The sequence below is a fragment of the Paecilomyces variotii genome (assembly GCF_004022145.1).
Source record: "Paecilomyces variotii strain CBS 101075 chromosome Unknown C8Q69scaffold_3, whole genome shotgun sequence".
Classification (NCBI taxonomy): Eukaryota; Fungi; Ascomycota; class Eurotiomycetes; order Eurotiales; family Thermoascaceae; genus Paecilomyces; species Paecilomyces variotii.
In genome coordinates this window covers 1,705,038-1,729,112 of record NW_021167142.1, presented here as the reverse complement: position 1 = coordinate 1,729,112, position 24,075 = coordinate 1,705,038, and the positions used below count along the sequence as shown (strand labels likewise).

The following is a 24,075-nucleotide window of genomic DNA, read 5'->3' as shown; positions in this document are numbered from 1 at the left end:
AATCACACTACATCAATCAAACTGATCTTCTATCATGTCAAGATGTTCCGTGATCCACACATTATCCAAACCGTCTATGACTGGTCAGTCTTACATTCCAATGCTCGTCGAGGCTGGTTGTCCGATGGTGCGTCTTGGCACGTGGCTAGCTGTGTCCAGACCTCGAGGCTTCGAAGCCCTCATGGAACACTGAGAATGAAGAGATTATTGCCTGTCAAACTTAGTGAGATGTGGTCGGGTGCCATCAATCTCTTGAATGGATTAGTGCTAGGCTCCAGTTCCCCCGCAGCCTCACCCGCTGTCATATGGCCTTATTATGGGGCAAGCAGGCGTGGCCCGAGCGGTATACTCATCTGACAAGATCATCTAGCCCAATATATACGCTATAGATGCCAGTAACAGAAAGGAGGTAATGGTAAGGCCCAGGGTTACAATATAGTAAGTTGAGGTTACACAAGGACGGAAGGTCGATTTTCCGTGTCAAACCCACGATACTCCATCTGGAGTGGCCATTTTATTGCATTATAAACATTGTAAACCCTATAGGGAAATGAAAAGATAAGTCCAATGAGATCTACCCATGATGCCATTCCCTTTTGACCGGTCATACAAATAGTAACGAGAAAAAAACGATGCGAGGATACTTTTGACAGAGACGCGTTAGATCATCGGCTTCTCCATAGGTTTGATGATGCCTTGCTTCACCATCACGCGAGGCTTGGTAGCATCCTGGAAAGTCTGCTTGGTAGTCCACTCGGGACCAATCGGCAGACGGAGAGAGCGCTCGTACTGTTGTTTCGACTCGAACGGGTGAGGCAGTTGAGAAGCTAGATACTTCACATTCTGTAAAAGATAGTCAGCACTGTGACACTGTAGTATAGAAGGATCTCTTAAGCGATCATTGACAGAACTCACCTTTTTGACCCTCTTCTCATTGATAATCACATGCCCGAGTCTGGCATCCTTGCGTTTATCGGGCTTTATCCCTTCAACAGTGGTGAGGAAACGCTTTTGGCGCTTCTGCTGTTTCTTGCTCACTCCTTCACCCGCCCAGCTTCCCCATCCTGGCAGCGTGTTATCCACGACCTTGTCACCTTCCTCCTCTATGACATCGTGTTTCTCTTGTTCGAAGTCCTGAACAACTTCGTCACCAGCGAAGGCTTTCTTGACTAGGTCATGGTTCTTTAGGAGGACCGGAACGTTATCTTCATCGTCGCTGCCGCTTCCCTCGTCATTAAATGTTTTCTTGGCTGTTAGATGGCCGTTGGAAGAGGCCTTGGAGTGACTCTTGATTTTCTCAGCCTTCTTTTCACTGGAACCCGGAACGGGCTCCGGTAATGTGATGTCGACCGTCTCTCCAGAAATGTCGTTTCCACGGCGGCGATTGTTTCTGGTAGTTTGAGCAAGCCAGGGATTGTCCTCCGGCTGGGGCGAGTCTGACTTGCTCCAACCCTCCTGCGCACGGTTGCGGGAAGTCTTGACAGAAGCGCGTGCTTGTTTTTGGTTCTTGGAGTTACTGGCAACGATCTCCACTTTGTCCTCTGCTGGCGCGTGTTCTACCTCTTCATCTGACCCTGCAGGCTCCTCAAACTCATTCCGCGGGACGGAAGGCTTCTCTTTCTCGGGCTTATCGGGTTTGGTAGAACCGAACTTCTGCCTGCCAATTTCGGATTCAGCTTCTGATTGTGATTCAGAACCATCAAGCTCTCGTGCCAGCCTCCTGAGCTCCGCGTCATTTTGTGCTTTGCGCGATGCCTCTGCGTTCTGCATGAACTTCATAGAAAGCAGCTTTGAATGCGGCCCCTTGAAGTCTTCGGCACCCTCGTCTGCTTCCAACTGATCCAACTTCTGCCGAAGCTTGCGTGTCTCCCTATCAGACGCATCTTCCGCCCAAGGATCCTCGTCATCAGACTCGGAACTCGACGAACCAAGGTAGTCGTCATCCTCGCGATGCACCCGCTTACCCTCGATCCGTTTTTGAAGTTCTTCATCCCTTCTCGCCATGTCTGCTACACTTACGCGAGCATCTTCATCCCAAGCGGCACGTCCAGTCTGCTTGAGACTCTTAGCCCATTTGCTCTCGCGATGCTTCGCTCCCATTCTAGCCTCAGCTCTGTGCCGGTCATTCTTTTCCCTTTCTTCCTCATCCAGGTCCACTCCCGCCTCCAGAAGGGCCTGTCTCTCCATTTGCTCCATCTTTTCCCGTTCCTTGCGATGAACACGTCGGTAGGACTTGCTCTTAATCTTCTTGATTCTCTTTGCGCGGACCTCCTCACGGAAGAGTAACTCGCGATGTTTGCGAAGCTCTGCTCTTCGGGCCTGTAACTCTTCAAGAGAAAGCTTTCGCGCCTCGAGCTCCTCGAACTCCTGAACTTGCTGTTCTGCGGACTTCTCAGTGGAGTCGGCCAGTCCGCTCTCTACCAGGATGTTCTGGATAGTGCTCTCGAGATCCGTCTGCGGCTTAGCCACATCCATTTTCGTCGTAGGTTGTTCGTTAGGATTGACCAAGGGGAAGGACAAGTGCTCTGCCCGCCGGTTCGCCTTGACCGTCTCTATCCATCGGTTGAGCGTCTCCTTACTCTTCTCATAAGCAGCAGCTCGCTCCAACCGATCTTGTTGACGCTTGGGAAGAGGTGCTTGCAATTTTCCAGGAATGCCCGTAGATGCAGACTTTTTAGACGCAACAGTAGGGTCCAAATACTTAAGAGAAGTCTTCAAGCGAGAATCGGTGATGGAAGGTATAAGGTCCGCAACAGTCAATTTTCGTGAGGAGTTTAGGCCGTATTCTGTAGGTTTGCCCTTCTCTGTGCCAGAATCGAGCTTTCGCGATGGTTTCGCCGTTACTTCTGTCTCCATCGAGTTCACGAAAGTTTGGAGCTTGGAAAGCCCGCGCTGGTTATCGTCTCCCTCATCGTCCGACACCGACAGATCGGAGTCGTCGCTGAGCTCCGCTTCATCGTCATCATCTTCAGACTGCATGTCACTGGATGCATTGTCTGACGCTTTCTGCTTAGGCCGTGGAGCCTTTTGTTCTTGTTCATCTTCAGAAGCGTTCATGTCCCATGCGGTAGCCAGATCCACGGCATCCTCTCCCAGATCGTCCTCAGAGTCTTCTTCGATGTTGTCACCATCTTCAGATAGATCTATAGCGCCTTTTGACTTCTTCCCGCCAGAAACTCGCCCCGATTTGGACTTCATCGTAGAACTCCCGCGGAAAGAGAAACCATCGAATCTTTCCTCGTCGCTCTCACCCATGGCTTCATCGCTGTCCAGTTCGCTATCATCATCACTGTCCACCTGTCCTATTTTCCACTGGTGTCCCTCACTATCGCTTCCGCCCTCGCCGCTGTCATCTGAGGATTCGTCACCGGTTCTGCGTCGCTTCGTGTCCGGACCATCTGAATCTTCATCGGCGTGACGGGATTGGCGCTTGCGTTTGGAAGCATCATCATCTTCTTCATCCTCACCAAGACGATGACGGCGGATTCTTGGTTTGATCGGGAATTGGTGCTCCGCGATGGTCAGCGCATTAAGACTCTTTCCGCGCTTGCGTCTGGGCTTTGCTTTCCGAGGACCGTTATCCTCGGGCCTCCGCAGTTGATTCGACTGTCTGCCAGGCATGGCTGCGTATATTTTACTTCTAGATAAAGGAGAAGCAAATAGCAGTCAACATGGGCGTGTTGCAGCTCGACAGCGAAGTGTGGGGTGGTATGGTATTTTTTTCTTTTGGCGGCCAAGAAGTTCTCGGAGACGGAGTTACTAGCGCGGTTAGAATCTCTCGAGGCCGATGCGGACTCGCTTCAGCCAGGACGGCGACCTCTTCAAGCACCGTCGACCTTGTTGAAAATCGTCCAATCTGCCAGCGACTGGTCTCTGTCGTCCGTCGCAGACAATGTTCAAGCCCTCTCAGCCCATGATGGCGCGTTTGCGCCTGACCACCAAGCAGGTCAACGGTGGTTACTACAAGGGAAACCGATCGGGAGCGATGGGATACTTCGCAAAAAATGGCTCCTACGTGGTCGACTGGAAGAAAGTCCGCACTTATGTTGTCCCTGAGCAACTTGATCAATTCAAGGTAATTTGAAAGCTTCTTCCTTGGATGGAATCTCAGTATCTGATCTTTTTGCAGCTCACCCCGTTCGTCACGCGACGCATGGCCCCGACGAGAAGTAAATACACGAAGGAATTGGAAAAGAACGGCAAGAAAATCATCGTGGAGCGAGCATTCGATGGAAAAGACTATCTGAAGATGTGGATGTCAGATAACGGTCAGGAAGTGCTCGAGTACGAGCGACTGGAAGCGGAGGGAGCGCTGCCAGAGCAGACCGAGGCCGCTCAACCGAAGAGTTCATGAGATCGCAGCGAGAGACGACGGTTTCCAATTGTTTCCAGCTGGCGGCTCATGATCCGTTCTTGGGAAGTACTGGCATACCAATCCATGGGATCATCGACACCCAATGAGGGCAATATCAAGGCGTCTGGCAAACAGACGGCTCTGCAGAAGGCTACGTCCACCATATGTGCCGATGCAAAATCAACTGGGCGAGAATTATTATTACTATTCCTGTACCATATAACGCATTGTGGTTTCTCTGGCGAGATTAGGTGATATCATACTGTTTCTTGGATTGAGAGGCTCGAATATACAGAGCATAGAACACTGGGAGGTCTCCCGGTCTTTTCTCTACCATTTCAACGGCTGCTTTTTCTGTTCATATTGTTCCAGCAGTGTAAGGTGGTAAGCTGTCATAGATTTAAGCTAAAGCGCTGATAGAGAATCTTTGCGCATAACTCGTCAGCTCGCAGTAAGTATTAATTATTAAATACTGCCGAAGTCTTTAGAATTCTTCGGCGGCCTTCTGGCGGTGGCAATAAGCGCGAGCCTCGTGGGCTGATGCGAGCTCGGCCTGGAGTGCGGACCATCCCGAGCCCCGGCGTTCATGCGCGGCCGTCATCACGGAGCGTATGTCGTAACCAACACTGACCGGTGTCGTTGAAACTAATTTCCCTTCACTTCAACGATGGAGATAGCTGCGTCCAGCTACGCGGCGTCTACAGGAAACACTAGCCACTTGGTCTGAGCTTCGTCAACGAACGACTAATCCTTCGATCGGCTCGAAGCTATGTTCCAGTCCTTCACGGGCAGCTCACGCCGCCCACGCCAGGTGAATCTGGGGAGCCGCAATGCAAATCCTTTTGCTGGATTTCCTTCAGGAAGAGGAGCTCCTCACGGAGGCAGTACACAGAATACTTTGGCTATAGCACAGCAAGAGCGAATCCTGAGACAACAAGAGAGGCAACGGCTAAGTGCATGCCTCAGAATACAACGAACATGGCGGGGCTACAGGAGTCGGAAGATAACACGCAATATCTGGAGATCTGAATGGGACGCTGTCGAGCAGGGTAGAGTCTCAGCTAGGCTCTCCTTCGAAGGTCCTGAGGGACAGGATATATTGCAAGCACAGCCTCCCATACGCTATTCGACAGCTACGGACTGCTTGTCACAGCTTAGATTGTTGTTGCATTTCCTTGAGATAAGGAATGCAGGCGATATCCTGCGTCTGCTATACTTTTCAAAAGCCTTCCAACACACACTTGAGGAAGTGCCTTCGATAGCTACGGAGGGTGAATGGACGACATTACTGGTACGCCTTGCCAAAACAACTCTTCGCGTGCTACAAGTTTCTGCCGCCTCTTCCTCGCCCCCCAAGTTTGCAATCAATGAGCTTCTGCGCTTGCTGGTCTTCCTGACAAGCTTGGTACCGAGACAATTAGCACGGATTGCAGATGAATACTATTCTGCTATGGCTGCATTGACAAGAAATTTCTCGGTACTTTCGAAGGGGGCAAGTCTGACGAGAGAGATGTTGGTGGAGAGCGTTCTCGCTTTGCTGCGTCCGCTTACATCAGAGACTCTGGGTGCATATGAGTGGTTTGCTAGAGCATACCTCACCATCCCAGACCTTGATAGTCACATAGGGACAATCGAGGATCTTGCAACAAATATCAACTACAGGCTGCTTGCGTCAGCATTGGATACACACATATCTCAAGCTCCTCCAATTTTGTCAAGCCCAGAAGATACTGAAGACCGTCTCTGGCTCCTTGCATATTTCATATTCATTTATCGCCACGCTCTTGGAGGTGTTGTGCAAAAAGCTCCTGAGCCTGAGTTCGTGAAAGTAGTGTCTTCGCTCCTCAACTCTGTCGCCTCATATGTATCGCGTCGTCTTGAAATAGATGACTCCACTGAGAGCGAAGAAGTTCAGGCCTCCCCCCTTCATCCGTTTGTGAGAGAACAGATTATCAGTCTCGTGAACCAGAATAGCATCACTGGTCTATTGTCTCAAATACCGTCTACTCCTCCTTCAGCTGGCGAGCCTGGAGAGTTAGGCGAAGCTAAGTTTCTTGCTACATACGCCCTGACACTTTTGAGAGTGTTCCCACGACGGGGTGATGACATTCGTATGTGGCTGTATTTGGGGTCTGCTTCTGCAAATGACAGGGGAGAGAAGTCTACCTCACGTGTGCCTGCTATCAAGTATTTCTGGCAGGCTTCGCGTGCTACGAAAATATTCGCCCACATCAGCCGCGATTCGAATCAAGTGCTCCCTCTATTGAAACCTTTGCAACCTTCCGAGTTTGCGAATGGAAATGTCCCAGAAAACTCGCAACGAGAAAGGGATCAAGAATGGACCATCATTCTTCTGTTTCTTGAGTTGTATACATTCGTCTTAAAAGTCATGGACGATGATGAATTCTTCTCTGGCGGCGCATCTCTTCCGGTATCTTCGAGTTCTCGTGTCTCATGGACTAAAGAAAGCGCACTTCCGTTGCGCGAGATCAAAGATATGACCGTTTTCTTGAAGAACCTAGGATTCACTCTCTATTGGAATGCAGCAGACCTCAACGAAACGCATCCTCAGCAAGAAACAACTAACATCCGAGATTACTTCAATTCGTCCGCTTTGCCAGGTGTCAAAGACTTGGAATTAAGGAATAAGGAGAAGGGTTTGCCTGGAGTGACTGGGATACCTCTTGACTATTTCAAGGGTCTCGTGACTGGTCTGCTGAGGATGATACACGAGCGAGAGTAAGTATCATACCACATTTGTCAATTGGTTGGACCGTTGCTAACCGTTTTCAGTTCGAGACGGAAGTTCTTACCTGACGGTCATTGGCTCATGACTGGCCGTTTTGACATGGAAGGCTTCATTCCCGCCGTCGTCGCAGAAGAAGAGAACCGGCATCAACTCCAGGAGAGTGACGAAGATGAGGATGAAAATAAGGATGAATTCTTAGAGGACTTTGCTGATAGTTCTTTGGGACTGATCGGTACAGGAAGAGCCCAACAAGCTCGCCGCATCGAAGCTCTTCGGCGACGTCAGCAGCAAGTGGCTAGGAGGAAGCAGCTGGAGGCGGTCGCTCCTCGACTGGAAATCCTCAGAAATATGCCTTTCTTCATACCATTTGCTACACGTGTTCAGGTCTTCCGGGAGTTTATCTACAGGGATCAGATGCGTCGAAGACACGGCTTCATCGATCCTGATGCCTGGCGTATGTCTGTCGCGCAGGCCTTGATGGGCCGCATGCTAGACGGTGGACCCGCGGCACACGATATTCTTAGTCGCCATCATGCGAACATTAGGCGTGAAAGCGTGTTTGAAGACGCGTTTGACCAGTTCTACGGGCTAGGGGAGGGCCTGAAAGAGCCTATCCAGATTAGCTTCATCGACAGGTTTGGCGCTGTCGAAGCTGGAATCGACGGCGGTGGTGTAACCAAGGAATTCCTGACCAGCGTGACCAACGAAGCGTTCAAGCCCTCTAACGGCCTCGATCTGTTTGTCGAGAATGACCATCACCTGCTATACCCCAATCCTGCCGCTGTTGAACAACGGAAGGAGCTTCTACGACAGACAGGCTTCATCGAAGGCAGTGCTGAGTGGAATGAACAAGTCCGTGATTTGCTTCGACGCTATGAATTCCTAGGTCGTATTATCGGAAAGTGCCTCTACGAAGGAATACTAGTAGACGTCAATTTTGCTGGTTTCTTCCTCCTCAAATGGTCTCTGACCGGCGGAACAAGCTCTGCGCAGAGAGAATCCGCATACCGGGCGAATTTGAATGATCTGAGAGACCTTGACGAAGGTCTCTACCAGGGCCTGGTAAGCTGTTGTTGCCATGCAATTATACAGAATAAGTGCTAATATTGTCTACAGTTACAACTCAAGAACTACCCTGGTGATGTCGAAGACTTTGCCCTCAACTTCACGGTCACAGATACAATACCTCTTCCAGGCCCGACAAATCCCGATGGAACACCTGCTGCCACACGTACTATCACTAGAGAGCTGAAGCCCAACGGTTCCAACATCCCTGTTACGAATCAGAATCGCCTCGTCTATATCTCCTATATTGCACGTCACCGTCTGCAGGTGCAGCCATTTTTGCAGACAAATGCCTTCCTCCAGGGCTTGGGACAGATCATTCAACCCTCGTGGCTTTCCATGTTCAACCAGTCGGAATTGCAGACACTTGTAGGTGGTGATTCCGGCGAGATTGACGTCGCGGATCTGCGGCGGAACACGCTTTACGGGGGAGTCTACTCTATTGGAGACGACAAGGAGGAACATCCAACGGTCAAGATGTTCTGGCAGGTCATGGAATCTATGAGCAACGAGGAACGAGCGAAAGTCCTCAAGTTCGTCACCTCGACACCACGAGCTCCTCTGTTGGGGTTCAGTCACTTGAATCCCCGGTTTAGCATCCGTGACTCTGGCGATGACCAGGAGCGACTTCCCAGTACCAGCACCTGCGTCAATCTACTGAAGCTTCCTCGGTACTCGAACCCTAAGGTCCTGCAGGAGAAGCTGCTTTATGCTGTCAATTCGGGAGCTGGATTCGATCTTAGCTGATCCACCATCTGTCTGCCATCGATCCAGTCAACCCGTTTGCCAGGGAGAGTTTCATGTGAGCATTTGATTCGTTATTTTAACGTGCACTGGCGTGAATGCGGATGTGGCCAATTGCATATTGGGGCGTCTGTCGGGAGTTCTTTTTAACGATCTAGCGATATACTGCTTTGCTATGCCTTGCTATGCCAATAGAGATATGTGTAGTCCTAATAATGTATCGTTGCCTAGAACATCCGATTCTTGTGGCGAGTGTATAGATCAGATGGTGCAGGGACCGCGATCATGACGCCACAGAAAGTCTATGTAATAAACTGCAGGCGCCAGTGAACAAGCGACAGGGTCTTGATATGTTGACTGGCATACCCTGCGTAGAATGTCCTCATGGAAGGTGTATGTATGAACTGTGGTAGTAGCCAAACAAGATTATCGCCACCAATCACCGCCGATCTGGATGCTCACTCATTCTACCACAATCTGCCTCGAAGATTCAAAGCTAGAACGAAATTCCAGCAGGGTATAGCTGGGGCCATCGGACAGGAAGAACCTTTGATACGCGATCCAGCGATCGGGCAGTCAAACCAAGGGACCCAGGCGAGAGCTTAGATAAAATAATTTTCGCCGCTGCCACCAAAGGGCAAAGAAAAAAAAAGAGAGAAAAAAAAAAAAAACCCTCGATGTCTGGGTCCCGATCGGGCTTAGCGCCACTACTCACGAAATTTCCCTTTGAGTTTTCCAGAAAGCCCGACAAAAGGCCCAAAAGCTCTTTCACCACTTCTGTCTTCCCACCACCCTCGCATCCTTTTTGCTACTCTTAGCATCCTTCTTATTTCTCCCTTCTGCCCCTTTCCCTTTTCTCAAAAAAAATTAAAGCGGAAAAAACCTTCAAAAAAATCGGAAAATCCTCTAAAAAAGCCCCTCCCGTTTTGCCCATCCGGACTCTGTGTGGTTGTTGTGCACTATTTATTCTCGCCTGCCGCCGCCTTTGTCTCCATCCCTCGTGATCGGCCCAACTTTGCATCGTTGCTTCTTCTCCCAGCCTCTTCGCGCGTGGAGAATCCAAGCAGATCCATCTGTGACACGCTGAGACACACCACTCCTTTGCTTCTAACGGCTTAAGGTGTGGCGCGACCTCTCGTTGCTTTTTGACTTCTACACCAGGAGATCAGGTACGTTTCCTCGAAACAATTTTTTTTTTTTTTTGTTTTTTGCGAAAACATTACCTCCGCCCCTTTGTGTGCGATCAAGAGGACATCGCTAGCTCGAGAGCATCATCCGGATACCGAAGACCCATCACTGACATCGTCGATTTTAGATTAGATATCATCAAAATGTCTGCGGAAGTGTCTACTGCTCCCGTCGCTGACAACACCGCCAACGGTACCCCTGATACCAACGGCAGCGTGGCCAACACCAATGTCGCCTCTGAGACTCCCGCGACTGAGTCTGCGCAGTCTACCAGCGCCAGCCAGCCTCACTCCGCTTCCCTCTATGTCGGCGAGCTGGACCCCTCGGTGACTGAGGCGATGCTCTTCGAGCTCTTCTCCTCCATCGGCCAGGTCGCTTCCATCCGTGTCTGCCGTGATGCCGTCACCAGACGTTCCCTCGGATATGCCTACGTTAACTACAACAACACCGCTGACGGTGAGCGTGCTCTGGAGGACCTGAACTACACTCTGATCAAGGGCCGTCCTTGCCGTATCATGTGGTCTCAGCGTGACCCGGCTCTGCGCAAGACTGGTCAGGGCAATGTCTTCATTAAGAACCTGGACGCTGCCATTGACAACAAGGCTCTTCACGACACCTTCGCTGCCTTCGGCAACATCCTGAGCTGCAAGGTCGCTCAGGACGAGTTTGGTAACTCCAAGGGTTACGGTTTCGTTCACTACGAGACTGCTGAGGCCGCCAACAACGCCATCAAGCACGTCAACGGAATGCTGCTGAACGAGAAGAAGGTCTATGTCGGACACCACATCGCCAAGAAGGACCGTCAGAGCAAGTTCGAGGAGATGAAGGCCAACTTCACCAACGTCTACGTGAAGAACCTCGACCCCGAGACTACCGACGAGGAGTTCCGTGAACTCTTCTCAAAGTACGGTGATATCACCTCTGCCACCGTCAGCCGTGACCAGGAGACTGGCAAGAGCCGTGGCTTCGGTTTCGTCAACTTCTCCACCCACGAGAGTGCGCAGGCCGCCGTTGATGAACTGAACGACAAGGAGTACAAGAGCCAGAAGCTCTACGTTGGCCGTGCTCAGAAGAAGCACGAGCGTGAGGAGGAACTCCGCAAGCAGTATGAGGCTGCTCGCGTCGAGAAGGCGTCCAAGTACCAGGGCGTCAACCTCTACGTCAAGAACCTGACGGATGACATTGACGACGACAAGCTCCGGGACCTCTTCAGCCCCTACGGTACTATCACCTCCGCCAGGGTCATGCGTGACACCCTTGAGCGCTCTAGCTCCGACTCCGAGAAGGAGAACGTGAAGGAGACTAAGGAGACCAAGGAAGGCGAGGAGGCTGAAAAGGAGAAGGCAGAGGGTGAGGAGACTAAGGCTGAAGAGAAGCAGGAGGAGTCCAAGGAGGAGGAGAAGAAGGACAAGAAGTCCGAGAAGGGCGAGAAGAAGGCTCTTGGCAAGAGCAAGGGCTTCGGTTTCGTCTGCTTCAGCAGCCCCGATGAGGCTTCTAAGGCCGTCACTGAGATGAACCAGCGCATGGTCAACGGCAAGCCCCTCTACGTCGCTCTGGCTCAGCGTAAGGATGTCCGAAGAAGCCAGCTTGAGGCCTCCATTCAGGCCCGCAACACCATCCGTCAGCAGCAGGCCGCCGCCGCCGCTGGTATGCCCCAGCCCTACATGCAGCCGGCCGTCTTCTACGGACCCGGCCAGCAGGGCTTCCTCCCCGCTGGTGCTGCTGGCCGTGGTGGCCTGGCCTTCGCTCCTCAGCCCGGTATGGTCATGGCTGGCATGCCCGGTGGCCGTCCTGGCCAATATCCTCCTTTCCCTCAGCAGGGAGGACGTGGAATCGCTGCCAACCAGCCCATTCCTCCTAACTTCGCTCAGGGCATCCCCATGGGTGCTCCTGGTGCTATTCCCAACGGTCTGGGCTACCCTCCCATTGCCCAGGTCCAGGCTTTCGGACGTGGTGCCGGTGGCCGCGGACAGGTCCCCATCCAGGGTATCCCCCCCAACATGGCTAACGTTCCTGGCATGCGCGGTCCTGGTGGCCCTGGCTTCCAGGGTCGCGGAGGTGTTCCTCAGCAGATCCGCCCTGGCCAGGGTGGTCGCGGACAGAACGCTCCTGGTCCCGTTGCCGGTGCTGAAGTTGCCCCTAGCGGTCTCACTCTCGCTACCCTGACTGCCGCTCCTCCCGCTCAGCAGAAGCAGATGCTAGGTGAAGCTATTTACCCTAAGATCCAGGCTCAGCAGCCTGAGCTGGCTGGAAAGATCACCGGTATGCTTCTGGAGATGGACAATGTTGAGCTCCTTAGCCTGTAAGTTGCAGAATTTCCTCCTATCTTCAGATGTGACATTTGCTGACAGTCCCCTTTAGGATCGATGACGAGGCCGCTTTGCGCGCCAAGGTCGATGAAGCTATTACTGTTTATGACGAGTACATGAAGAACAAAGGTGGCGACAACGCTGCTTCTGGAGAGACTGCCAAGCCGAAAGAGGAAGCTAAGGAGGAGGCTGCAGAGGAGACTAAGTCGTAGATCTTCTAGATGTGCCTCTTCGATTGGTGACGAGTTTACCTCATGGTTGATGTGGAGTCTCGATTTACGTGTTCGATGACTTTCTGTTCCTCTTCCAATTTTCCTTTTATTTTTCTTTCCTGGCCCTGATATCCCCGGTTACGAAAAGTTTTGTTAACGGTGTCCTCCCATCCGGCTCTTATTTCATGACAACATTCGGGTTACCAGGTCCCTTTCAGTCCAATTCGCTATGTACGTGTGCAGATGTCATTCACTCAGGTCTTCTCCTTCATGGCGGAGACGTGGGTGCGAACTCTCCAAGCAACATTGAAGGGAATTTGGGACGAAAAAAGTACTCGGGCGCGGTGTTTGTCTATTTCTTGTGAGACGGGGAGGTGTTACGTCTTTTTGTATCGTCCCTACCTCGTATCTACTTTCACGCCTTTGTATCATAGAGTCATGACTTTCCTCGCGGTTTCGCGTGCCGTCCCTAAGTGGCGTACGTAGTCTATCGTGGTTGCGCGATACCTGACAACTCGGTATAGCACTGCTTAACGAAGGGTAAACTGATCTCCCAATGGAAAACTGGGCCGGGTGTCACAATACTGGCTCAGGATACGAGGCACCAGGAGTCTTGACTCAGCGCTCTTTGATGGGATGCGATGCTACCATGTCGTGGGCGGGTGCAGGGAAAAGCTGGACTGGTCTACTTTTTTTTATTGTGTCATGCATGGGCTTGATGATGATGGGTCACGTTTTTTTTCTTTTGTTCTCTTCTTATGTCGACATAGATTTTCTCGTACCACTTTTGATAGTGAATTAAGCTCGATATTCGATATCTTCAGTCGTGTATATTTCATCTACAAAATACAACGATGAGTGATCGCAGCTCATGACTATAGTTATGAATTCTTTCTGCTTTTCTCTAGGTGACGATGATGTCTTGCCCTAATACATACACACACACACATGTATATGTATGCACGTGAACCGAACATGAATCATCACGATCTCGAATCAAGACTCCGCAGACGGTCCCGATAAATCAAACAAACAATCCCCATGAAACAGATCCGTCATATTCAGATCAAAATTCGTAGCAGACTCAGAACCACCTGGCCATTGAAGATCTTCGAGACCGCTTAGATTCCATGATGTTGGGTTATTGTTAGTTATGGATGCTGTTGTTTCGGTGTTGTAATTATTACTATTATATGCCTGAGTAAGAGGAGGTGGAGGAAGAAGAAGGGATTGCTGTTGTTGCTGTGTAGATCGAGTATTTTGATCCGAAGGATCGTTCGTCGGGTCTGTTTTTCGACGCTTGTGTCTGTGGAAGTCATAGTAATCGTGAGGATTGGTGGGTGTGTTTGATGATGGTGGAGCTATGGTTGTTGGAGAGGAGGGTTGGGCGTGATGAGTGAAGTTGTCGTGAATTGAGGAGAGTAGTAAGTTGTTGGGATTGTTGTTGTCGTTGCTGTTTTGGCGTTTTATCTTTAGGAAGAGAGATGAAAGGGCCGTATGGCACTGCTTGGCGGTATCCCATTGTGAGGACATCAAGTTGAGGATGTCGAGGCATTCGCTGATCTCTCTGGGGTGATTGTTAGTAATTGGTTTTCAGGGATGAATTGGCGGGTAAGAGGAGGTATCAGTGCAGGGTCTAGACTTACTGACAACCTTTCGAAAGAACGTATTGTTTAAGTTGACAAGCAAAAACAATCACCAACCCCGACATCCATGCTGCTGATAAGAAGCCCGGCCAGAACAGCGCTTGGCCTCCGTCTATCTGAGCCTGTAACGCGGATAAGATACCCCTAGCTGCACCAATGCAAGTCTGAAGTCCAGAGCAGAAGTCCGGGCTTGAGGTATCTAGAGACAGCAATGGTCGGTTAATCAGGAGAATAAGATGCTGGTAAAGGACCGTGAAGAACGGTCCCAGATCGAAAGGTTCATCAGCTTCAGGGGATTTTGTTTCGCAGTTGCGCCTAGGAGGAGGCGTTCCTTGTAGGCTTGGTGGTAGTCCGTTCCACCATTTGTGGACATCGGATATCAGAAAGAGAACCGAGCTGCGTCGGACGGAACGGACGTGGATGGATTTGTGGAAGAGCTCTAATGCTCGGCCAGTCAATCTTCCAGATATAACGTAGTTTGCCAGCGCAGCTTCTCGGTTATTTTGTTCTTGATGCCAATTAGAGTCGTCGTTCGAAGGTTGAGGATGGGGGCTCTGTTCAGTCCTTCCGAGATATGGATTTCCTACAGACCGTCCATTCTCCAGCATAGGTGATTTTGGGATTGTCCGATTAGGGGATGCTTCAGTTTGTGCAATGCTGCTTGAGGACAGCGGATTATGCAACTCATGTGCACCCGGCAGACAAACGTCAACGTCCGAATCTTGAATCCCAAGAGGCAAACCCAGTGCCTGGCTCAGGTAGCGGTCAATAGCGTATGCGCTCCAAAAGATCCTCTTTCGCAATTGACGATCATGACAGGTAAGTTCCTTGTAACGGAACGGACAACGATGCAAGCCAGCATGAAGCATTGATCTAAGGATACAGCCACCTACCGTCGACGCCGTCCGAAGTGACATCGTGGCTAGGAGATATAATTGCGCGGCCAGCATTGCCTGAAGAGCCGGAGTGTCATGTCTGTAGACGAGCAACCCTAACAATGTATGGATGTTTGTGGGTGATTTGATTTTGGACGCTTGCGGTAGGTTGACACCTGGATTCAATAGACTGGCGAGGTTGAAAACGCATTGAAAAATCGTTGTCCAGCAGGCACTTTTATGTTCTGACTGTACATTTATAGTCGATGATGCACCCCCGCTTGTAGAGTATAGTAGCTCCATCTCCTGCAGAAAAGTCGGTCCATGGAGGAACGGAAATAGCGGATGCCAGACTTTGAAATACATCATCATCAATTCTTTCGCTTGTTGAAGCGGTGGAGCTTCTCCCAAGGCCTGTGTGACGGCCGGATGGTACTCCCAGCGATGATGACGAGTCCCAGCATCTATACTGCTGTACGGGGTCCCGTAAGCCGTGGGAGGATGTTTCTCGCACGGTGAGTCTTCGCTACCAATGATCGTATCCTCCGGGTGAGGAAAGTCTTGCCCTTGTGTCTCATCATTTGACGGTGTAACGCCTTGAGAAAAGGCCTGTCTGACCGTTTTAATAAAGTAGACGCCGCTGGAACTCCCGACGAACTGGCTCTCATCGTTCGAGTGCGTCGTCAGGGATCCTACTTCCGAGGTATGAGACATGAAATCTGACGACGCCATGCTTGGCGAGGCATCCTGTTCAGCTTGGCAGCAGAAGACCCTGAATATAAAAGGCAACCAGGATCTGCGTTATGAGCTGTGATATCCAATCATCCGATCATCCGTGCACTGCGTGGCTTCTCTGGTGGTTTTATCGTTTTATCATTTGTTCGAAGCAGTCGGCGACGATGAGTCAGCAGTACAGCACGACTTGTGAAGTATTGACTACCTAGTCAACTATTATGATATGATTCTGGCTCAATGCGGTCAGGGACTAAGACATATGACCAGTGAAATCAATGGCGGAGGAATGGACAAGACAAAGATATTCATGACAGTAAAATTCATAGTAATATTTTAGCTCCCGATCGACCGGCTGATAATTCAAGCGACCCCACAATCCGAACATACTGAGGGCTACACACGATAATCCATTGTCTCATATACTAACCATCCGTAGACCATGTCTTGTGTTTGGTAATTGAAACTGCCTCGACTGTTGAAAAAAAGACCTTTGCCTTGAAGTGGACTGTCCCGTTTCCGAATTTTCAATGCAGAAATCGGAATCACCAACCAATTATACGAAAAAGAAAGGCAGATTATCCCTATCAACATCATCAATAGAGTCGTATTCAGATAAACCAGTACCCGGAAGACATATAGTGCTGACGAGCAACACTACTCAGGTTTCTACTTGCTGTAAGAACTTCGAGCATGCGAAGTGGCATGTTTCTGCAGTGGGATTTTCTAGGCCGTTCCTACCTGCCAGGTTTTCTGGAAGAATTCCGGATCTTGCGAAGGACGTGGAGTATCCCCGAAGAACTTTTCTTTCGTTTCTGTATTTTCTTCAAGTCTGTCTATCTACTACTCGACATTATTATTATTTGACTTTGATTTGTTCGTTAATGGTGTCGCATTATGAACTTGTGGCACTACTAAGTGACATTTTAATCAGCGCAACGTAAACAAGCGGTCTAAAATATCTACAACACGCACGTAAATCCACGCGGCTTGGTTAATTAGAGAGGCCCTCGATCTCTTTGTTAACAGCATCCACCACGTCCTGCGTAGTTGCTTTACCCCCAAGATCGGGAGTCAGGATGCCAGCAGCGCAGACCCGTTCAACACAATCCATAAGCTTCTTCGACGCATCCTTCTCGCCTAGCCATGAGAGCATCTCTGCGGCAGACCAGAACGTCGCAACTGGGTTAGCGACTCCCTTGCCAGTGATATCAAAAGCGCTTCCATGCACTGGTTCGAACAATGAAGGATTCTTCCTTGTCGGATCCAGATTACTCGATGGCGCAACGCCAATGGAACCCGCAAGCGCAGCAGCCAAATCGGAAAGAATATCCATGTGGAGATTTGTCCCGACGATGGTGTCGAGTGACTGTGGCTTCGCGACCATCCTCACAGTCATGGCGTCAACTAGCATCTTATCCCATGTGACATCAGGATAGTCCTTGGCGACTTCCGCAGCGATTTCATCCCAGAGCACCATTCCGTTGCGCATGGAGTTGCTCTTTGTAACCACCGTCAGAAGACGCTTTGGTCTAGATCGCGCCGTTTCGAATGCGAAGCGCATGATTCGTTCAATGCCGACGCGAGTGAAGATTGCTACCTCTGTGGCTGTCTCCCATGGCTGGTGGAGATGTGACCGGCCTCCTTGACCGGAGTATTCTCCTTCTGAATTCTCGCGTACGAGGACCCAGTCAATGCCTGCGTCGGAAACGGTGTTCAGCGGGCATTTTGTCCCGGGGAACGTTCGAACGGGACGGACGTTGGCGTATAGCTGCAATGGGCCACGGATGGCCAGCAAGAGGCCCCATAAAGAGATGTGATCAGGAACGTCTGGCCATGGATCAGCTAACTTACTCGCAAAAAAACAAAATATGTGCATTTAAACATGGGAAGACAGAGTAAAACATACCTGGAGCCCCAACCGCACCAAACAAGCTCGCATCGAATCCGCGCAGCGTCTCTAGTACGTCTTCTGAGACATAGCGGCCATGTTGTTTGTAATAAGCAGTTCCCCACGGGATATGCGTAAATTCAATATTGAATGTTCCAAGAGTCCTAGCAAGTTTCTCAACCACTTGTATCGTCGCCGCGACGACTTCTATGCCGATTCCATCACCGGGGATAGATGCGATGCGGTATGTTGGAGACATTGTAGGGCCTTTCAAGTGATTGATGAAGACTTAAAGATAGGAATCTAGCAGATAGGTAGGTAGGTAGGTATGTAGACATATTAATACCCCCAGAATCGTCCCCATCGGACAGCGGGGCTATGCTTGAACGTTCATCCTAATGACGATGAGCAAAACGATCGCCAATACGATTAACCTTCACCATGAGGCAGATCAGCCTTTCACTATAAGAATGATCCATAACATTCAATAATTACCAGTCATGGCTCTCTGTGCAGGTCGCAATTGGACAAATCGGAATGAAGACCGTGCACGTGAGGGGTTAAGCTAAGTGTACTTATCGGCTGATTTTTCTACCGATATGGACCCCCATTCCCCCGCGTTCAAGATAATTCTACAGGAGAGTGCTAATACTGGCTAGTTAGTAGTTGGTGGTTTTGCATCTACACTTCAAGAGATATCATTTCTACCGACAAGTTTGACGTTTTGGTCTTTTATCCATTGATCCTTCAGCCGGGCTGCGCGGACCCTTGGGAAATCTCATCTCCCAGCGCAACCGACCAATATACCATACCATCCATACCCTGCACGATTTCAGAATAATCTTCTATACCCTACATAATCTATTCTTCCACCATAAATTACTATCTGACTACCCACAATAATTATCTATTTATTTATTCATTTCATCCCTATGGCCCTCACATCACGCGAGAAAAAAGCCTCTCGCATCACCACGGCGTGTAATCCATGTCGAGCGCGGAAGCAAAAGGTAAGTTGAACTCAAATAATTCGCTGTAATGGTGTAATTTCATTTTCATGAAGGGAAAAGGCGGCTGATATAGCATACAGTGTAGTGGTGAAAGGTATGTTAATTGAAACCGTCTATTGTTCCAAGTCGAGGATAAATATACCTCCTCCTACGCTATGCAAACCCTTGACTCTTAGTGAAAACCGAAGATTTTATTTGATGATTCAACCTCGAAAAAGAAAGAAAACATCAACTAACGAAAAGCAATATGGCAAAAAGACCAAGATGCGAACAATGTCTCGAATACGGCCGTCCTTGCGCTTGGCCAGAACAACTTAAACGGTACGTTATAGATATACATTCTCAGACCACATACACACACACACACATATATATACATATGGTCATCTCATCGGGATGAATACATCACGAAAAAAACAAAACAAGGGCCAATCCCAACCCAATCTCGAACTTGTCTTTAGAAATATGAACGTACCGATCCCTAACTAAAATCCAAACCCCAGCGGCCCCGCAAAAGGCTACATCGAAACCCTCGAACACCGTCTTCACGAAACAGAGCATTTACTACTAAGACTCCTCGGTCATGTATCAGATGATGAGCTTTCTAAGATTCTTTCAGAAGGAAAAGTCACATCGTCCATCATCTCAAACTCAAACTTGAACTCGAAATCGAATACCAATCTGGACGTGGACCAGAACCAGAAGAATAATTTGATAATACCACCACTATCATTATCATCCACTACGAGAAAGACAGGCGCAGAGTACTGGAAACGATTCCCTTTATCTTCTACTGAGAGTATTCGGAGGTGGGAGAGGGATTGTTATCATCTTCATCATCATGCGGGTTGGACGGGAGGTGTGTCTTCTGGTTTATGTTCGAGTTCTGCTGGTGCTGGCGATAGTGTTGTCCGGCGTGATACAGACCTGAGTTTATCATCTATAGATGATAGCTCGTCGCGAGGTGCAGCAGCCCGAACACATTTTGGAGATACAGTGATTGAAGATCCACCAGTTCCTTTGGGGCAGAGCCCGAGGAAACGCCAGAGAACCAGTTTGAGTGATAGTCGTTCAGTCGTTCAACGAGAATCGGAACAAGAGCCAGGAATGCGGGGTCCGGTTTCTTGTTCTTCTTCGGAAGAGACTCCCAGAAAGGGGATAATACAACAGTATCAGGATCTGAATCGGCAGGCGGAAGATCAGAACGATCTGCATGCCAACGGGACCGTACCATCTTCAGCCGATGGAAGAGAGTATCAAGTTGCAAACAGAAATACAGGAACCACGCCATCCCAAATAGTGGATTCAATATATGCGTCGACGCCGACTCCGACAGCGCCAATGGAGCTGAGTTCGTGGATCGCGGCGCCACCTGTGAAGTTTCAGAGACAGTTTTTGTGGTGACGAGTTCTGTCTTTCTCCATCTGTCTTTTTCTTTTTCAAGTTCTCGGAGATGTAACTATAAAGACCCATTCTTCTATCTACTAGCAAGCATGGTCTCGATGTATAGAATAAAGTATCAGTGGTAAGTTATTTGACAAACAGTATCTGACATGAGTAATAGCGACATATATTGACACGTACTTGAAAATATAGCTATATTATACTATATTGCGCGTCCAGACCGTATCCTCCGTTGATAATGCTCGTACATAATGTCATTCATTTAATATACAAAAACTGCTGCGTCCTAACTGGTGTATCTGGTGGCGCAGTCGGTTTAGATCTACTTCTCAGACCCTGAAGTGAGGGTCGGGCCTCAATGAGCCGTTCATCTCCCACAGTCCCTATCCCCAAGGGACTCTATGTGCGGTCAGCAAGAGCTGGAGACCCAGCTCAGCTAAAGAATGCACAAATCCACGCTCTCTCCCCCTGGTAAGGGATGCGAGGGGTCCGACTCGGTCATTGCCATAATTTTGATGGCAGACCAGATCTCGCTTGAAGCTTGAGACAAGAAGCTGCAATAGAGGATGCTTCATGATATAGCGGTTGAAATAAAGGCGGTAGATGGACGAGCCTCCGAGTTCGAATCAAACCATCGCTGCATCCATCATACTCCTGTCCAAGCGCTAATAGCAGCCACATATTTCTTTGTCAACTCTTATATCCAGCAGACAGATACAGATCGTGTCAGCTTCGTAAGCGATCTACTCGACCTCCATCAACACATCACTCATAATGTGCAGCACGTAGGAGAATTTCCGCACGCTCCACTTCCCAGTGTCTTTGAGAAGTCCCGCATAGTCGAGCAGGATGCGCCGCGCAGACTGGTAGCCTCCCTGATGTGGGACTCCACGAATATATATCGTGCCACCGTTGCGGATGAAATTCGTGGCTTCACTGTCAGCTGTACCGTATGGCTGGCTCCCCTGTGGTTCCATGAAGCTGGTAAAACCCTCAGCACCAATTTGCCGCCAGTCGATATCTTCCAGCAATTCAACTGATGTGGCGCCAACCTGCGTCTCCGCTGAATGGGGCACCATGAAGGTGTAGAGGCCCAGGACGAGTGCAGCGGAGAAGAGCGCAAATACCGAGTGGAACATAGTATCGTCCGACGCTTTGCGGTTGGTCATGAACTTGAAGATCTGTGCCGCATGTAGACAGGCTCTTCTGGCTGCTGTGGTCTGAGACCAAGCTGCAATATCGTCCAGTGCTTTGCGTGCAGGCAAAGGCCCGGCACGTCCAGCTGCGAGATCGAATATCTGCATGTCAGCACAGAGCATCATGCACATATAGTGCCACATGATGATGGAGTTGGGATTCAGCCTCTCGAGGATCTCTTCGTAGTTTTTAACGACTTCGACCTGCAGTGAGGGTAAACATCTCGCACGACCATCCATAGCATACGTATGACATGGGGCAAAGGGATAGCTCGCGCGGTTAGACAGCAGTCGATGATACGCTTCTGACAACCGCAGCTGCAGCATCGCCAGTATCCCCTGCATACAGAAATCGTCCACTGGAGCATCTAATACCGGAAGACTCGTGTTTTCAGACGGTGAGGTCACAGTGGGCATTAAAATGCGCTTCCCACCACGAATCAGCTGCATCCACCGGATTGACGAGCCTGCCCTGAAAAGCGTCTCATTGCAGGGTAATATGATCTGGACCGAGTCTGGCGCCACAATAGGGCTGGTTGACAGGAAGGATGAGTACCAGGAGTCAATAAGCAGTAGACCTATGATCAACCTGTCCCGGCATTAGTTTATAGTTTATACATTAAGGTAGGAACTTGGAACGAACCGTTTAGCAGACTCCACCCGGCTCCACGCCTTCCATCGCATGTCAAGATCAGGCACCGCTTCAAACAGGGCCATGTCGAGTATCTGGCCTTCGTTGGCTGTAAACAGACCGTGTCTTTGAGCGACCTATGAAGTATGAGCACAGTTATCACAGCTAGGGGGGGAAAGACCATCACATACCGCCATAAGGTTCACGTAAAGCATCTGGCATTGCTCCAAGTGTTCTTTCTCCTGGACTCAGTCAGCATCGCTACTAGGCCATTGAGATTCGCAATAACGCACCCCTGTCATCGCTGCTAGATTAAGGAACAGAAAGGCCGTCGCAAACGTTGTCATGATCCCTGCTGGCTTGCCGTTGCCCAGAGAGCATTTGGCTAGTTCAGCACTGACCTTTTCGAAGACCACCTGCTTCCCGTTAGTTGCGACTCGACTGATGCTATTACGAGATAAGCACTTACCGGAAAGGACCTTGCCACAAAGCTTGTTGTCCCCTTTGTTCCCAAGATAATCATTCCGATAAGACACATCACAAACAATAGAGGCAATCGTGCCTTCTTTGCGGAGAATGTCGGTAGATGGACGAATGGAACCAGCCTGTGAAAATGGCGGAAATACAGGTCCAATGCCATGTCCAGGATCTCCGCTGGTGGGAACGTAGGCGCAGAGCCACCGGAAGCTGACGCTGCTGGAGATAAAGCTTCGTTTCCCGGGGAGTTAATATGCGAGAGTGTTGACGGCGCCATGCCAAAAACCGCCTGCAGCTGCATCCGACACTCCTCATCTAGGCCGTGTCTTGACCCCTGTGGACCGTCCGAATAATGCCCCAAGGGCTGGAAGTTGTGGACAGAAAAGAGATTGTCCAGATCACTATGCGCCATATCGCGCCATAACGTGTTCATTAACCGACCCACGGTATTAGAAGGAGCCAGCCAGCAGCGTTCGACTTTGGCGAACCGCTCATTTGGGATATTGTCACCAGATTTAGTCGTGTCTATCGAGTGCCGGTGATGTCTTTCCGGGGAGAGTGCCAGGTTTTCCCCAACCAACCCGAAGTTGGTATCTCTCATCAAATCAAGAGAACCCTGACGAGAAACACTGTCTCCCCTGGGTTCCAGCCAAAACTGGAGTATGTCGTTGTGCATAGCATCGAATGCAACTCCACGCTGCGAAGCATGTTCCGGTGGATTGAGCGGCGTCACCTCATTCCACCCGAAATACGGCTGCTGCTCATCGATCATCATGGGATTGATATCCGACTCCGTACGGGCATGATGGGCTGAGATGTCAGCCAGGAAGTCCAACGACGTCGATTGCATCCCATTGGCAGATATTGGCACATCCCGCGGAGTCGGGGGAAGATTAGGGAGGCGTTGCGTCTCCGGTGGCAGGCCCGGCAGCAGACGCGGCGTCTCATCATTTGGATTAGCCGTCGACGGGGTGATATTGACGGCCGAGGGCCTTTGATCGGGGATGGATTCGGTCCCGGACGGTTTCCCGTTCATTGCCCCGTTGGCAGTGGCTGTTGCAGCCTGCGCTATATGGCCTTTGGCATGCCGGCTCAGAACGTCACTGTAGAACGCGATCAGCACATATTATTATTACATCGCAGACGGAAAATTTGATAAGATCAATTTTGCACGTGGGGAACTAGTCCTGCGGACTTACCTTCTGGAGAATCGTTTGTGACATACATTGCACTCATACGGTCGTTCTTTGGTGTCTGTATATACACCTGTCAGCGATCCGCAATGCGGAGAAACATGTATCAAGCAACCAAACCACATACGTGAACGCTCATGACGCTTGAAATGCTCTGTCTTATTGAACCGGCGATCGCAGATGGTACACTTTCTCAAGACCATGACGACTCTCGCGATGATGCGAGGAAAGGGCAGCAAAGGGACCGGGCCAGGAGCATCGTCCAACTACCCGCTATACACTTAGGCGGAGGGCATTGGAGAAGGAGGGGAAAGCAAAGTTCGGAGAGGGGAAAGAGACGTCTTCCGTCCTTGGGGGGCCAGAGAAAAGCTTCAGCTTGGCTTTCTTCGTGTCCTGGTG

The 24,075-nt window shown here is 50.1% G+C and overlaps 8 protein-coding genes across 8 annotated transcripts; 4 read left to right on the top strand and 4 right to left on the bottom strand.

Moving 5' to 3' along the window:
- Window positions 1-471: 471 nt before the first annotated feature.
- Window positions 472-3,782, bottom strand: C8Q69DRAFT_215037 (putative small nucleolar ribonucleo protein complex subunit Utp14). Its single transcript, XM_028626236.1, has 2 exons — window positions 916-3,782; window positions 472-843 (listed from the first exon to the last, which is right to left on the bottom strand). Exons 1-2 carry the CDS (start codon window positions 3,619-3,621, stop codon window positions 661-663), a joined length of 2,889 nt encoding a protein of 962 aa, XP_028486724.1. The 5' UTR covers window positions 3,622-3,782; the 3' UTR covers window positions 472-660.
- A 1-nt stretch (window position 3,783) lies between these two features.
- On the top strand, window positions 3,784-4,847 carry C8Q69DRAFT_215047 (hypothetical protein). The gene is made up of 2 exons (XM_028626237.1): window positions 3,784-4,075; window positions 4,130-4,847. The coding sequence occupies exons 1-2, from the start codon at window positions 3,893-3,895 to the stop codon at window positions 4,352-4,354; spliced, it is 408 nt and encodes a 135-aa protein (XP_028486723.1). The 5' UTR covers window positions 3,784-3,892; the 3' UTR covers window positions 4,355-4,847.
- Window positions 4,848-4,923: 76 nt separating this feature from the next.
- Window positions 4,924-9,106, top strand: C8Q69DRAFT_214994 (putative ubiquitin ligase). The gene is made up of 3 exons (XM_028626235.1): window positions 4,924-7,093; window positions 7,148-8,165; window positions 8,220-9,106. Exons 1-3 carry the CDS (start codon window positions 5,124-5,126, stop codon window positions 8,913-8,915), a joined length of 3,684 nt encoding a protein of 1,227 aa, XP_028486722.1. The 5' UTR covers window positions 4,924-5,123; the 3' UTR covers window positions 8,916-9,106.
- A 1,137-nt stretch (window positions 9,107-10,243) lies between these two features.
- C8Q69DRAFT_399349 (polyadenylate-binding protein) lies at window positions 10,244-12,621 on the top strand (the record flags this gene model as incomplete). The annotated part of the gene is made up of 2 exons (XM_028627844.1): window positions 10,244-12,402; window positions 12,462-12,621. 2 exons carry the CDS (start codon window positions 10,244-10,246, stop codon window positions 12,619-12,621), a joined length of 2,319 nt encoding a protein of 772 aa, XP_028486721.1.
- Window positions 12,622-13,453: 832 nt separating this feature from the next.
- C8Q69DRAFT_415819 (putative fungal-specific transcription factor) lies at window positions 13,454-16,159 on the bottom strand. The gene is made up of 2 exons (XM_028628350.1): window positions 14,268-16,159; window positions 13,454-14,188 (listed from the first exon to the last, which is right to left on the bottom strand). The coding sequence occupies exons 1-2, from the start codon at window positions 15,872-15,874 to the stop codon at window positions 13,618-13,620; spliced, it is 2,178 nt and encodes a 725-aa protein (XP_028486720.1). The 5' UTR covers window positions 15,875-16,159; the 3' UTR covers window positions 13,454-13,617.
- Window positions 16,160-16,804: 645 nt separating this feature from the next.
- On the bottom strand, window positions 16,805-18,274 carry C8Q69DRAFT_214811 (isocitrate/isopropylmalate dehydrogenase). Its single transcript, XM_028626234.1, has 2 exons — window positions 17,784-18,274; window positions 16,805-17,704 (listed from the first exon to the last, which is right to left on the bottom strand). Exons 1-2 carry the CDS (start codon window positions 18,022-18,024, stop codon window positions 16,869-16,871), a joined length of 1,077 nt encoding a protein of 358 aa, XP_028486719.1. The 5' UTR covers window positions 18,025-18,274; the 3' UTR covers window positions 16,805-16,868.
- Window positions 18,275-18,697: 423 nt separating this feature from the next.
- On the top strand, window positions 18,698-20,179 carry C8Q69DRAFT_443476 (hypothetical protein; the record flags this gene model as incomplete). The annotated part of the gene is made up of 4 exons (XM_028628914.1): window positions 18,698-18,775; window positions 18,856-18,869; window positions 19,034-19,096; window positions 19,279-20,179. 4 exons carry the CDS (start codon window positions 18,698-18,700, stop codon window positions 20,177-20,179), a joined length of 1,056 nt encoding a protein of 351 aa, XP_028486718.1.
- A 659-nt stretch (window positions 20,180-20,838) lies between these two features.
- Window positions 20,839-23,980, bottom strand: C8Q69DRAFT_214778 (hypothetical protein). Its single transcript, XM_028626232.1, has 7 exons — window positions 23,804-23,980; window positions 23,683-23,737; window positions 22,476-23,586; window positions 22,300-22,422; window positions 22,198-22,248; window positions 22,019-22,143; window positions 20,839-21,964 (listed from the first exon to the last, which is right to left on the bottom strand). The coding sequence occupies exons 1-7, from the start codon at window positions 23,877-23,879 to the stop codon at window positions 20,923-20,925; spliced, it is 2,583 nt and encodes an 860-aa protein (XP_028486717.1). The 5' UTR covers window positions 23,880-23,980; the 3' UTR covers window positions 20,839-20,922.
- Window positions 23,981-24,075: the final 95 nt, after the last annotated feature.